General features: G+C 39.0%; 1 protein-coding gene across 1 annotated transcript in view; it reads left to right on the plus strand.

Annotated features, from left to right (window-relative positions):
* Positions 1-364: 364 nt before the first annotated feature.
* Positions 365-14,816, plus strand: part of pgap1 (post-GPI attachment to proteins inositol deacylase 1) — a 61,469-nt gene continuing 47,017 nt past the window's right edge. The window contains exons 1-10 of the mRNA XM_061918714.1: positions 365-661; positions 4,253-4,406; positions 5,293-5,468; positions 7,544-7,715; positions 8,817-8,980; positions 9,313-9,365; positions 9,444-9,510; positions 9,638-9,743; positions 9,822-9,880; positions 14,104-14,187. Coding sequence (XP_061774698.1) covers positions 530-661; positions 4,253-4,406; positions 5,293-5,468; positions 7,544-7,715; positions 8,817-8,980; positions 9,313-9,365; positions 9,444-9,510; positions 9,638-9,743; positions 9,822-9,880; positions 14,104-14,187 — 1,167 coding nt within the window. The 5' untranslated portion in view covers positions 365-529. The remainder of the gene's footprint in view (positions 662-4,252; positions 4,407-5,292; positions 5,469-7,543; positions 7,716-8,816; positions 8,981-9,312; positions 9,366-9,443; positions 9,511-9,637; positions 9,744-9,821; positions 9,881-14,103; positions 14,188-14,816) is intronic.

Consider the following 14,816-nt stretch of genomic DNA (forward strand, 5'->3'; position numbering starts at 1 on the left):
CCTGAAGTACCCCTACTCTCTCTCTCTCTCTCTCTCTCTCTCTCTCTCTCTCTCTCTCTCTCTCTCTCTCTCTCTCCCAGCTTGTTAATCGGTATTTATAATTTATTTCTATTAAATATTTTTATTTTTTTTATTTTATTGTTTATTGTATGTTTTCTTGTCTTGAATTTTCGGTTGACTTAATGACATCCATGCTCTAATCTTATTTATTTGACGTAAAAGTTATTTTGGTCAATATAGGAAACAGGATTTCACAAATGATTTGCCATTATATAAGCTTAGCTACGGTAAAGAAAATGAACACCTCTAAAATGATCCTTGATTTCTTCCCGGAAACACCATATTCCGGAAATGACGTTCTAAGTACTGTAGCCATGGCGCTGGAGGTTTCAGTTGTATCCAGGGTGGTGTGACGTCAGTGTAATGTGTTCGCTAACATTCGTACTTCCGTGCTCAGTTTCATTTGCACTTTTATCTAGTGCAAATCATTCACAACATTGAAATGTTATGTATTTTATAGAACACAACGATGAATCTAAGGACGGTTTTATTTTACGTTTGTGCTGCGAGTTTTCTTGCTGTTGGCCTAAAAGAATTATTGACCGGCTTCGAAGACAACCGTTGCAGTATGACCTACATGTTTGAATACCCTCAATACTTGGTATGTACACACTACTACTACTACTACTACTACCTCTACTACTACTACCAAAACTATCACAGTTGGTATGTACACACTACTACATTTACTAAAACTATTAGTGATGATTACTACTAAATATACATGTTCGTGTACCCAAAATACTAGGTAAGTGCACACAAATACTAAACCTGATAATTACTAAACCATCCATCCATCCATTTCCTACCGCTTATTCCCTTTGGGGTCGCGGGGGGCGCTGGTGCCTATCTCAGCTACAATCGGGTGGAAGGCGGCGTACACCCTGGACAAGTCGCCACCTCATCGCAGGGCCAACACAGATAGACAGACAACATTCACACTCACATTCACACACGAGGGACCATTTAGTGTTGCCAATCAACCTATCCCCAGGTGCATGTCTTTGGAAGTGGGAGGAAACCGGAGTACCCGGAGGACATGCAAACTCCACACAGAAAGATCCCGAGCCTGGGATTGAACCCAGGACTACTCAGGACCTTCGTATTGTGAGGCAGACGCACTAACCCCTCTGCCACCGTGAAGCCCATTACTACACCTAAATGTTTAAATTCTGTAGTATGTAAATACTACTATCACTAGTACTATGCTCCTGTTTTCTTTGCTTTGTGGTATATTGTTAGTATTGTGCACATTTCACTACACATTATGCAGGACGCAATTACACAGCCTGATTAAAACTGTATTACAAAAGACTTGTAAGCACTAGATATCAACCTATATGTTTTTTCAGGACTGATACCAATTCTTAATAAAGGAAGCCGATAACCCAATTTTAGAGTTGATATTAATTTTCAGTAAAAGTTCATCATTATCTGATTTCTGTCTTTGGCAGCAGTAATCAGCGTCATCAGATTTTGTCCATTGCAGTGGCAGATGTTGTCTTACCAGTGTTTCAATTTTTTTCCTTTGCTTTTTCTTTCTTCAATTATTCCTTCAAGACTGATTTTGCTTACTTCTTGAGTTTGGTGTGATCGAAAGCTTTAAAACTTTGGATTTAATTGCGGATGTGATGAGAATGAGCTTTGTCGTACAAATAAGGTCTTCAATTCCTGTATAATCAGATAGTCTTTTGTTTGTCATGAATCTGATCATGTTATTTTGGAAAACGACTAGGTTTTGCAAGGATTTCAAGATCCAGTTAACACATTCTAATCCATACAGTACAACAGGTATCACGTAGGTGTTAAAGATCTCTGATTTTAGTTGATATGATCAAGATGCAGTGAAAGTTATTTAAACATTTATAGTATATGTCAGTAAACAGTTGGACAAGGCTTTGAGTTGTTTTTTTAAAAACTTTATTTTTAAGGAAATGTTGGACCTTTAGCAACAAAATGCTTAATGTGCTTAATTTAGCATTACAAATCATCAGGGGATTTCACAAACACCTTTATCACGTGTATTTAGTGCGTCTGGTCAACATACAATATAGTAATCTCCTCGAAACATTTAAAGAAATATGGTATTTCTTTACAATAAAATTACTTGCCTTCTACTTAGTTTTATTGGAGTTTATGGATAGAATACATTGTATAGTATCCTTGTGAGGAAATTTAAAATATCGTGAGCATTTAGATGAAAGCAATTTTGGGCTCTTTCCCATAGCTAATAGATTAGACATTTTCACTGGTTTCAATCACATGTGTATATATTGTATGTGCTGATGTAGTTCTGTTTTAGTTGTAAAAAAAATACCGATATCGACAAAAAGAGGCTGATCCCGATATATGTCAAAATGACAAAAATTCCCCTGACCGATAATCGGTTGATCCCTAGGAAGTACCACTAATAATGGTTTAGTACTAGCTCCATATGTGAATATCACCTGTGTTTATTCAGGTAAAATTTGTGCATGTATGCAGTATAATAGGAAGTAAAAATATGCTAATAGGTTGTGTGTGGAGTCTGTGGAATAATAAAATGATGAGAATGACAAGTTTGCTGACTGAGATAAAATGATTTCTGGGCAAAATGAGAGACAAAGAACTCACTGCGCTGGTAACACCAGTTTTCCTAAGGTATGCACACTAATGTAAATACTTGTCAAGCAAGTAAAGCAGGTGTTTTTGTCTGTGGCTGTACTGCTTTCCTTTCGGATTTGTTGTTGCAGTGCTAACAGGAGGGTCACTTTCATAGAACATGCACGCACATTCAACAGGTTTTTCCTTGTAACCACTCAGAGGCACAGCACAATAATATGTACTACGGTGGTACAAGGGTTAGTGCATGTGCCTCACAATACGAAGGTCCTGGGTTCAATCCTGGGCTCGGGATCTTTCTGTGTGGAGTTTAGATGTTCTCCCTGTGACTGCGTGGGTTCCCTCCGGGTACTCTGGCTTCCTCCCACTTCCAAAGACATGCACCTGGGGATAGGTTGATTGGCAACACTAAATTGGCCCTAGTGTGTGAATGTGAAAGTGAATATTGTCTGTCTATCTGTGTTGGCCTAATGATGAGGTGGCGACTTGTCCAGGGTGTACGCCCGAAGCAGCTGAGATAGGCTCCAGCACCCCCCGCGACACGGAACGGGACAAGCGGTAGAAAATGGATGGATGGATGAATGTACTACTAGCTGCAGTAAATAGCAAAAGTATTTGAGTGGTTCTCTCACACAGTTTGATAGTCTATTAGCATGATATTCTACAAACACCAGTGTGGCTCCGAAATGACAACACAGGCACAGCTTCTTAAAGACGGGCGCTTTACTTGGATTCATGCCGTGAAAACTACAGGAAAAGACATGAAATACAATGCTTTAGACATAGTCTAGTCACAGGCAAATAAAGTGCTAAACAAAATAGCTAACTCGTGGCCACCTGCCACTTCGGAGGTTCAGTCTTGTGCATACTAAATGAGCGTACAATAATTAGACCGACGTACTTTACAAATATACAGAATAATTCGACACAATATGACAAAATACTTTGTGTAGCTGGCTAAATGTTCTTAGTCCTGTGGATGGCTCGCTCAAAGTCTTTTGCATATCCGCGCGAATGCAGGTCCCGCAGCCTCTTGTACTAAACCAAAACCTCGCAAGAAAGGCGGTGTAACAAAAGGAAATAAATTGCCCTTTTATAACAAATGAAATTTGTCTTATTTATAAAAAATGTAACATAAATTCACAACCATAATAATTTTCAACAAGAAATATTAACCCTTAAAGCCAAAATATTAAGTGTACGTTTCAACGACACTTACAATCAGGAACATAATTTGATAACAGTGCCAACAAAAACGTTGCTGGAACAAAACAACAAGTCTGGCAGTAAGACTAATGAACAGAGTATGCACAAAATATGTGAATTTAAAGAATAAGAATACTTTAAACATTTTAAAAAGTGTGGAAAACAGACAATCCTGATGCATTCGCAGTGCTTAAGAAAGCCGCCAACTGCAGCGCAGCTACAGGTGGGCCTTGTTACTGAAAAAGAAACCAGTCAGGGAACAAACCCAAAATGAAAGGGAAATATTTCCTTGCTTCGTTGCTCATGGCTGTGTAAAGTTCAGTTGCAGTAAAGTAGCAATGTTGATAGCTTGGTTGAGGTAACCATGGGCATGCTTTTTTCACAGCGTGTACCGCTGCCTCGGCGTGTCGCCAGACTGTACCCGGCATATGGTCTCTACCTGTATGGAGAAGGGCGATATGCACAGGAGACACGAGAACTTCATCTCTTTGGTGTGCCGCTGCTCTTCCTGCCTGGAAATGCAGGAAGTTACAAACAAGGTAATAGATGTCAGCTGTCTTATTAAAGTTAAAGTTAAAGTACCCATGATTGTCACACATACTAGATGTGGCGAAATTATTCTCTGCATTTGACACATCACCCTTGATCACCCCCTGGGAGGTGAGGGGAGCAGTGGGCAGCATCGGTGTTGCGCCCGGGAATCATTTTTGGTGATTTTACCCCCAATTCCAACCCTTGATGCTGAGTGCGAAGCAGGGAGATAATGGGTCCCATTTTTATAGTCTTTGGTATGACTCGGCCGGGATTTGAACTCACAACCTGCCGATCTCAGGGCAGACACTCTATCACATGGTTATTAGCACAACTTTCTCACAGCTTTATATCGTGGGGTTTTAGTCCAGCTGGGGCCTTTGAGATCGGTAGGTTGTGAGTTCAAACCCCGGCCGAGTCATACCAAAGACTATAAAAATGGGACTCGCTACCTCCCTGCTTGGCACTCAGCATCAAGGGTAGGAATTGGGGGTTAAATCACCAAAAATGATTCCCGGGCGAGACACCGCTGCTGCCCATTGCTCCCCTCACCTCCCAGGGGGTGATCAAGGGTGATTGGTCAAATGCAGAGAATAATTTCACCACACCAAGAGTGTGTGTGACAATCTCTGGTACTTTAACTTTAACTTTACATACACACTAAATACACTATGAGGACCACCTTTGGCCACTAGATAGCAATTTAGCACCAGTTACATAGCTACCAATATCAGGGAGTCGAACAGGATCATGTGGAGAAAATCAACAAAAGAATGTAGGTCAAACTTTTCAGTTGCATCCTTTACTGCACATACTTTGAAATAGTAGCTCAATAAACATGAGACAATCTGTTTACATGGTCTACTATCTAAATTGTGGATTGTATTTTTGAAGCTCGTTCTCTGGGCTCTGTGGCCTTGAGGAAAGCAGAACGCATGGAAGGAGGTGTCCACTTCAATGTCTTCACTGTAGACTTCAATGAAGAACTTGTGGCGCTGTATGGCGGCAGTTTACGGCGACAGACACACTTCTTGCACGAGAGCATCAAGGCTATCCTAAAACTTTACAAGGTGAGCTTCTAATCATTCACTCGTTTCACTATGATCTATTTACCTTGTTCACACTAGCATCTGTTTACCTTCTTCACACTAGCACCTGTTTACCTTTTTCACACTTGCATTTATTTAACTTCTTCACTAGCTTATAGCTAATTTTCCGGACTATAGAGCTGACCGGGATCTAAGCCACACCGACTAAATTGTTCCGTATAATAGCCGCACCGGACTGTAAGCCGCAAATATATATGTGTTGGGAAATGAGTTATTTATGTAGTACCACTATCCAGTGTAATGATGAATGCACTGATTCATGTATTGGGAAAACTTAACGGGCAAAGTCTTCAGGCCAAGACTCAGTTGTCTACCTGCACCTCAGGGAGAGACAGCACTCCTTTGTAAACAAAAATGTACAGATTCTGGACAGGAAGGACGGATGGTACAAAAGAGGAGTGAGGGAAGCTACCAAAGTCAAAGTTGAAAAGCTATCCCTGAACAGAGGAGGTGGTCTGCGACACCACCTATCTCCCACTTATAACATTGTCATTTCAGCCATTCCTAAAAGACTTTGCAATTTAGCCTCCAACAAATAGCAGAAGTTAGACACATTTTGGTCACAAAAGGTGACCAGAAGTGCCATTTGTTTACAACTGAATGGAATGCTAACGTGGGAGATTCCGACTATTTTAGACTGGTACTAGTGGATCAACAGTGATAGTTCTGCTACACAATACCTCAATGCTAACAAGAAGAAAATTACACTTCAACAACTGTAGTTGGGTTGCTGGTTTGCATCAAAATAGTTGTTTTTCTCACTGCAATAGCGCAAAACCATCCTTGCCTAGGCACACCCTCCTGGTTTGGGAGTATAAATATTTTGGGTTTTGGCACCAGCTGCTGGACTCGAGCTGACCAATCTAAGTCTAAGACTAAGGCTAACCAATCTAAGTCTAAGCCTAGATCTGACCAATCTAAGTCTATGAGCATGAATTGATGAAGCCTACTGAGGTAGTGGCACCAGCCGCTCGACTAGATCTGACCAATCTGAGTCTAAGACTAGATTTGACTAATCTAAGTCTATGAGCATAAACTGAGAAGGCCTACTCGGATAAGAGGCGAAACGTCTTCTAAGACAAACGAAACAGTTCAATTGCAATTGATTCAATGCCCTGAGATTACAATGACCTGGATAAATGAGAACATTCATGGACATCTTACAAAGTAAGATTCTGTAAATGTTTATTTGCATGCCTTAATTGCTACCAAACGGTGTCTGTAACCAGGCAGTAAAACGGCTGACCAAACAAATCAGAAGTCATCATCATAGACCCATTAGCTGCGGAAGCTAGATTACCAATCAGCTAAACAGACTCAACTCCATGATGACGTCCTAATGAGTTTACTAAGGAATTTCTGAAACTGAAATAATTAAAAAAAGAGTGCCATGGTAAGTTAATAATACTAACAAAGACCCTTGTAAAATTTTTTAGCATGTTAGCTAACGCTAACAACAGTAGCGTCATTTTATAAGATAGCATGCACAAATATGCTTGAAAACACTTCTTCAGCAATCACACAGTTTAAGTTTAGTAAGCATAACAAGTTTGTTGTACTGTAAAACTTACAAAAATTAATTGAAGTGATGAATGAAGAATCCATATGAGTAGAAACAATATGGACGGCTAGTAGACTGAACGCCACTTTTACTTCCGGTTGTTGAAAGCACTTGGTGGAAGGAAACTGCGGCACCAGCATTGAGCAAAATTGTTCAAAAGATGGTGCCATAGCATAAACAATAAAGCACACTCTCAGTGTTTTTAATTTATTAAAGATATTTTTATTATCGCCGTAAGCCAAAAAAAAAATCTTTAAATTAGCCGCTCCATTTTATAAGCCACAGGGTTCAAAATTTATGAAAAAAGCAGCAGCTCATAGTCCGGAATTTACGGTATATACTTTCTTCACATTAGCGTCGTCATCAATATAGAGAAAAAGGTACTGGGAATTAGGGATGTTGGAAATGTTCTGATAGTTCCTACAAGATAGTTGAGTTTTTTACACTTTGTTTTTGTTTTTTGGAAACATGTCAGCACTTAAAGACGCCCCCTCAGAGTGTGGCTCTAGTGGGCCATTCAATGGGTGGTGTGGTGGCCCGGGCACTGTTCACTCTGCCCCATTTCAACACAAAACTGGTCAATCTCATCATCACCCAGGCTTCCCCTCATGTGGCTCCAGTCCTGGCAATGGACCCATATCTGCTGGGTAAGGAAGCACCATTCATATACAACAATGATCTCACTCCGAGGTTGTTATTTACTATTAAGCTTTCATCAACACTTTAATGTCTAAACGCTCACTAATTGGTCATGTACTTAAAGCTTGTACCATTAATAAACTACATGAATGTACAATGAATAATTATTATAATCAACAGAAATTATGTCAAGGCATTTTGTTCTGCAACCTCGCTCTACCAAAGAAACTCCATCAGGCACCGTGGTCAAAATCAGGCTGTCTGATACCCTATATTCCTGGGAAAATTAAGTGTATTATATTCATGTATCACTTTTCTGTAGTGACTCAAAGCGCTTTACCTTGAAAAAAACATTATCTACGTTTAAGCTACATTTACACCAGTGTGGGTGGCACTGGGAGCAAGGTGGGTGAAGTGACTTGCCCAAGGACACGACAGAATTGACCAGTATGGCAGAAGATAGATTCGAACCAGGAACCTTCAAATTTTTGGTCGTCCTTGTAGGCACTCCCCACACAACTTCCCAAGGGACATTGGACGAATGACTTCTCCAAGTTCAGGATTAAGAACACCCCACCCCCAGAGTCATGTTTAAAGAGAGTAGGGCCAAATAATCAAGAGACACCATCTTTGCTACCATTGATGTGTTAGGATGCACTTGCAGTTTCTAACGTTAGTTTTCCTGACAAAAATAAATAAGTCTTAATATAGTTCTAAACGCAGTCCAGCTCATAAACTTACTGTACAATAAAACATGCTTTTCTTTTTTTAAAAGTGTAATTTTACAGCCATATTTGATGCAACATTATTTGAGGCTCTTTAACGCACAGCTGATGTAAAAAAATAAACAGATCGACAAAAAAAAAATCACTTACGACCCTCAATTTGAAAAAAATCTTTAGTAGCTTTGGACAAACAATCACAGATTAGTCTCTCACCTAGGACCTGTTTGTCCTGGGAAACCCAACCAGGGACATACATTCCTCTGACAACTTAGTTACTAAGATCGTTGGTATGCGCAAACTCCCCTACACGATAATACCAGATGATCACAGTAATAACATGTATGTAGAAATGTGTTTTTTATTTTAATGTTGTGTTTGCTTTAGATTTCTATTCTTCTGTGAGCCAAAAGTGGTTGAAGCAAGCAAAGAAGCTGAAGAACATCACAATCCTCTCAGTTGGTGGTGGTTACCGTGACTACCAAGTGCGCTCTGGTCTCACATCTTTACCTTCCTCCCCTCCAGAAGACCCAAATAAGTTGTCTGTGGTGGTAGGTTGAATATTTGTTCATGAATACATCCATCCATTTTTTACCGCTTGTCTCTCCGCTTCAATCAATCAATCAAACTCTCGGTGTTGCGGGGGGTGCTGTAGCCCATCACAGCTGCACTCTGAGTGAAGTTGTCACCTCATCACTCACATTCACACACTAGGGCCGATTCAAGTTTTGCCAATGAATACAGTCAATGAAAATGCTGTTCTGCAAGTATTCCATTTACACTCATGTATTCAGTTAACATCAATAACATAAAATAAAAGGCTGTAATTATTCATGTTAATTGTCCACCACTTCATGTTAGGTGTCTTAATTGTTTTTTGAAGGTGACTGCAGTTCCAAGGACTTGGGTGTCCACAGACCACCTGTCCATAGTGTGGTAAAACAGAGATTGTTTAATCTGTCACACCATGTGCTGTACACTGTATTATATATTGTATATAACATGTTGTTCCAGGTGCAAAGAGCTTGTTCTTGCTACAGTCCGAGCTTTCTTTGACCTCATCGATCCGGAAAGCAGACAAGTCAGTGATGAAGATATTTCAATACATGATATTTTGCATATTTTCCAAATAAATAAGTGGTGTAAAGTAAATATTTATTGTAAAGATGAAACAATAACAAGTACTGTAACTTATATCTTGTATGTAGTTGACAGAAGACCCAGAGAAGAGAATGTCTGTACTGAACCAACATTTCCTTCCACACTCAATACCAATGTTGGGAGACACAGAAGAAATCTCCATCACTGTTGCAGGTGCCTTTTTATTGTTTTGTATGTTTTTGTACTACTTACTCTACACCATGTGATATTTGCTCCTTGTTATCAAAACAGATGCTGCACAAGTGTGGAGTGAAGTTAACACTCTGCGTCTGACTTACAGCACAACAAAGGTATGATTTATTTTAGGGATGTACAATTTTTTTTTCTCATGCTAATACTAACCTTCTCAAGACCGATAACGATAACCACCAACTTCTTTTTATCTACGTTTTTTAAATGTAGATTAAAGTGTAGCTTGTGAATATCTGGAGATAAGAGTCAAACTCAGGTGGCTATGACAAACTGTACCTGTAGACCAAATATTAAATCTCTACTGAAGTAGAGCTTATATCAAATCTACAAATAAGTACTGACTGCAATGTCCTGATTTGCATCCATCAGTGTGTGCAGGAGTGTGGTGATTAAATCATATTTTGCTAGCAAACATGCATCTGAAAAACGCTTCTGAATTGATTAGAAATTTTGAAGGATCAATTTTAAAAGTTGTTTTCGGGCAACCTTTGCACTTGCTCGCTCAAGGGGAGTTTTTATTTTTACAAAAATCTATTTTGAAATTTTTTTATCATTATTAACATACCAAAAAATGTATTGTGAGAATCGGTTTCAATTAAGAATCGATTTTGAATGGAATTGTCATTCAAAAAAATCATAATGGAACTGAATTTTGATTGTTGTATGGTTCATATCTTTATTGTATAGCTATCATTGTTCTTTATCAAATGTGTTGTGTTAACACTTTGGGTGTATGGACTTTTATTGGCTTCATTAGGTTTAAATTATTTCTCATAAGAACATTTTTGTTATCATATAATTCAAATTTAACTGACTTTTTGCAACAATTTAACAATTAAAGCTGAGGTAGCACTGTACATATATTGTATATATATTCTATAATCTTACAAACCCCGTTTCCATATGAGTTGGGAAATTGTGTTAAATATAAATGGAATACAATGATTTGCAAATCATTTTCAACCCATATTCAGTTGAATATGCTACAAAGACAACATATTTGATGTTCAAACTGATAAACATTTTTTTTTTTGCAAATAATCATTAACTTTGGAATTTGATGCCAGCAACACATGACAAAGAAGTTGGGAAAGGTGCCAATAAATACTGATAACGTTTTGGAATGCTCATTAAACACTTATTTGGAACATCCCACTGGTGTGCAGGCTAATTGGGTACAGCTGGGTGCCATGATTACGTATAAATACAGCTTCCCAAAAAATGCTCAGTCTTTCACAAGAAAGGATGGGGCGAGGTACACCCCTTTGTCCACAACTGCGTGAGCAAATAGTCAAACAGTTTAGGAACAACGTTTCTCAAAGTGCAATTACAAGAAATTTAGGGATTTAAATATCTATGGTCCATAATATCATCAAAAGGTTCAGAAAATGTGGAGAAATCACTTCACGTAAGCGGCATGGCCGGAAACCAACATTGAATGACCGTGACCTTCGATTCCTCAGACGGCACTGTATCAAAAACCGACATCAATCTCTAAAGGATATCACCACATGGGCTCAAGAACACTTCAGAAAACCACTGTCACTAAATACAGTTTGTCGATACATCTGTAAGTGCAGGTTAAAGTTCTACTATGCAGAGTGAAAGTAATTTATCAACAACATCCAGAAACGCCGCCGGCTTCTCTGGACCCGAGATCATCTAAGATGGACTGATGCAAAGTGGAAAAGTGTTCTGTAGTCTGGTCTGACGAGTCCACATTTCAAATTTTTTGGGGAAATATTCGACATCGTGTCATCCGAACCAAAGGGGAAGCAAACCATCCAGACTGTTATCGACGCAAAGTTCAAAAGCCAGCATCTGTGATGGTATGGGGGTGCATTAGTGCCCAAGGCATGGGTAACTTACACATCTGTGAAGGCACCATTAATGCTGAAAGGTACATACAGGTTTTGGAACACCATATGCTGCCATCTAAGCGCCGTCTTTTTCATGGACGCCTCTGCTTATTTCAGCAAGACAATGCCAAGCCACATTCAGCACGTGTTACAACAGCGTGGCTTCGTAAAAAAAAAGAGTGCGGGTACTTTCCTGGCCTGCCTGCAGTCCAGACCTGTCTCCCATCAAAAATGTGTGGCGCATTATGAAGCGTAAAATATGACAGCGGAGACCCCGGACTGTTGAACGACTGAAACTCGACATAAAACAAGAATGGGAAAGAATTCCACTTTCAAAACTTCAAACAATTAGTTTCCTCAGTTCCCAAACGTTTATTGAGTGTTGTTAAAAGAAAAGGTGATGCAACACAGTGGTGAACATGCCCTTTCCCAACTACTTTGGCACGTGTTGCAGCCATGAAGTTAATTATTATTTGCAAAAAAAAAAAAAAAAGAGTATGTGTTCTAACATCAAATATCTTGTCTTTGTAGTGCATTCAATTGAATATGGGTTGAAAAGAATTTGTAAATCATTGTATTCCGTTTATATTTACATTTTACACAATTTCCCAACTCATATGGAAACGGGGTTTGTACATCAGCACAATCATTTAGCATGTATTAAGCAAGTTGTGTTTTGGAGTATGCTATGTGACGTCAGACGCCAACTAGAAACATGTCAGCCAGTGCTATTCTTGCTTCAGAGCCACTTTATATACAGTATTATTATTTCACTATTGTGTGTGGATTGCTATTTGGCCTGTGGAGTACCAGAACACAAGGATTGACTTCAAAATGACACTTAACTCTAGCGCCAACTTGCTAATAATGCGTGACTTTGCGGGAATATTGTGTTACAAGTTTGTGAGGTCTATGGGTTTATTTTGTGTGGTATGTGGTTGAGTGTTGTTTTTTTGGATATAAATGGCAAACTTAAGCAAAGCTCTTTGGATAAACCATATATAGTGATATCTGCTGACATAACTAAGGCAAAATACGTTACTTAAGTCTCAAATTCAAATCGCCTACACAAAAATAGGTACCAACAGGTAAGGAAAGTTTTTTAGTTTTTTAATGAAGCTGGTATTGTGGCTAAAAAAACACCTTGTTTGATAAAAAAATATCAGGTCCTTACCTGTGTCACTTATTTTGCATAGCTGCAGTGCCTTGAGGGTCTTTTTCTACTATATGCTTAAGTGAAAAGAGCTGTGCAATTGCACAGATTTAGTTGGCACAGTATTCTCCTCGACTTTAGTCAGTCTGTGTAATCCTTCATTATAAATGCACACTTTGGGCGGAGCAACACATAGATACTGGTGTTCCCTGTCAAATATGTGTACTCTCCCATAGATTTAAGTACTTTTGTTCTTAAGTGCTTCTGATGTTGGAATAAATCCAGCGGCCCTGGATAGTGAATTGATTGATTGATTGAAACTTTTATTAGTAGATTGCACAGTTCAGTACATATTCCGTACAATTGACCACTAAATGGTAACACCCGAATAAGTTTTTCAACTTGTTTAAGTCGGGGCCCACGTTAATCAATTCATCAATTCAAGAAACATTATAATGCACTTGAAGTTTGGATGCAGTGTACACCACATGTATTGAAATAATAAAACAAACTTCCACAAAGCTATCAAATCAATTCTGATCACTTCAATTGAGACACATGGGAACATCTGTTGAGATGAGGGTAGAAGGACCACAATGCCACCCTGGGTTAACTACCAAAAACCTAAATGCGAATCGTTTACTTCCTGTAAACGACCGCCGACCACGCACATATTAGCGGTGGAATGTCATCCTAGGACATAAGCAGAATTGTTGTACAATGATTTCAGCTGGACTGTGAAGCAAGCATAATAACTAAACAATCACGTCCCCATGTCTGCAGTCCCTTCCAAGGTTTCTCATTGTGCCCATTTGGTTGAATTGTTTTCTTGCCCTGATCTGAGCCGAGTATGTCTTTGTGGCTTGTGCAGCTCTTTGAGACATTTGTGATTAAGGACTATATAAGTAAACTTTGATTGAATTGAGCTGCTTTTATTCACGACTTCTTAAACACTTTCGTCTAACTTATGCAGTATGTGCATACTGGATAGGAGAAACGTGCATAACTTGAAGCGCATATAAAACACTATCGTGCAAATGGCATAATAGGGTCGTAGGTGAATAGGTGCACTGTCGACAGAGATAATACCAACAGCCGTATCATTTGTTCAAAATTTTCACTGTCCTCCTGTACCTGTATCAGTATCAGGAACCTGTACCAAATAATTGCGGTACTCTGTGTACATCCCTACTAAAGACATTACAGCAAGCTTGAGTTTCATATTCTGTAGTTAAATAAATAAATTGGTTATACTTGCGCTATACTATGGACTCATGTGTATTTTCTTTGTATTACTATGTACCTTTAGGAAATCGAGGTCAGACACTTCTTATTTGCCCTTTCAAGTCGCAGGAAAACCTACAGTCATTTCTACTGTCGCAGCAGTAATTTGGTGAGTTTTCTTGTTTTACTCTGTGAATGCAAATAAAGTTTGTCCTATTGCTTATACTCCATGTATTGTAATACTGACTAACATATCTACATCTAACAAAATTAACATATCTACATCTAACACAATTTCCCAACTCATATGGAAACGGGGTTTGTATACAGTCATATTAATGTTAGGCTCTTAGTGATTTCCGTAAACATTCTGTGCAGCAAGAACACTGTATGTTACTTCTTCAATGCAGGACACATAAAATATTACTGGCAATGTATGTATATTAAGTGGCAGTTTTGGATATAGGCCACATGGGCATTTGCCCAAGACGACATCGACTGAAGGGGCACGTGCAAAAAGCAAAGTTTCATAACAGATGCACCGATGGTTTTTGTAATGCTAATTCGTAGAATTAGCAAAAACAAGCTGTGTGCTGCTGAAGTCTCACACAAAAGTTAGACCGCCATTAAAATCAGTGATTGGCTGAGCTGTTTCTAGCCAACATCTCATTGGCCATGCCTGAACTATCCTTCACGCTTACTTACTTATTTCCCAGGCTTTAAAAACAAAATCATGTCCATCTCTAGCTATAAGCCAATGATATCTTTTAACGAATGCTTGCTGTAAGCTAACGCTAG

Source organism: Nerophis ophidion, linkage group LG13 (genome assembly GCF_033978795.1).
Source record: "Nerophis ophidion isolate RoL-2023_Sa linkage group LG13, RoL_Noph_v1.0, whole genome shotgun sequence".
NCBI classification, from domain to species: domain Eukaryota; kingdom Metazoa; phylum Chordata; class Actinopteri; order Syngnathiformes; family Syngnathidae; genus Nerophis; species Nerophis ophidion.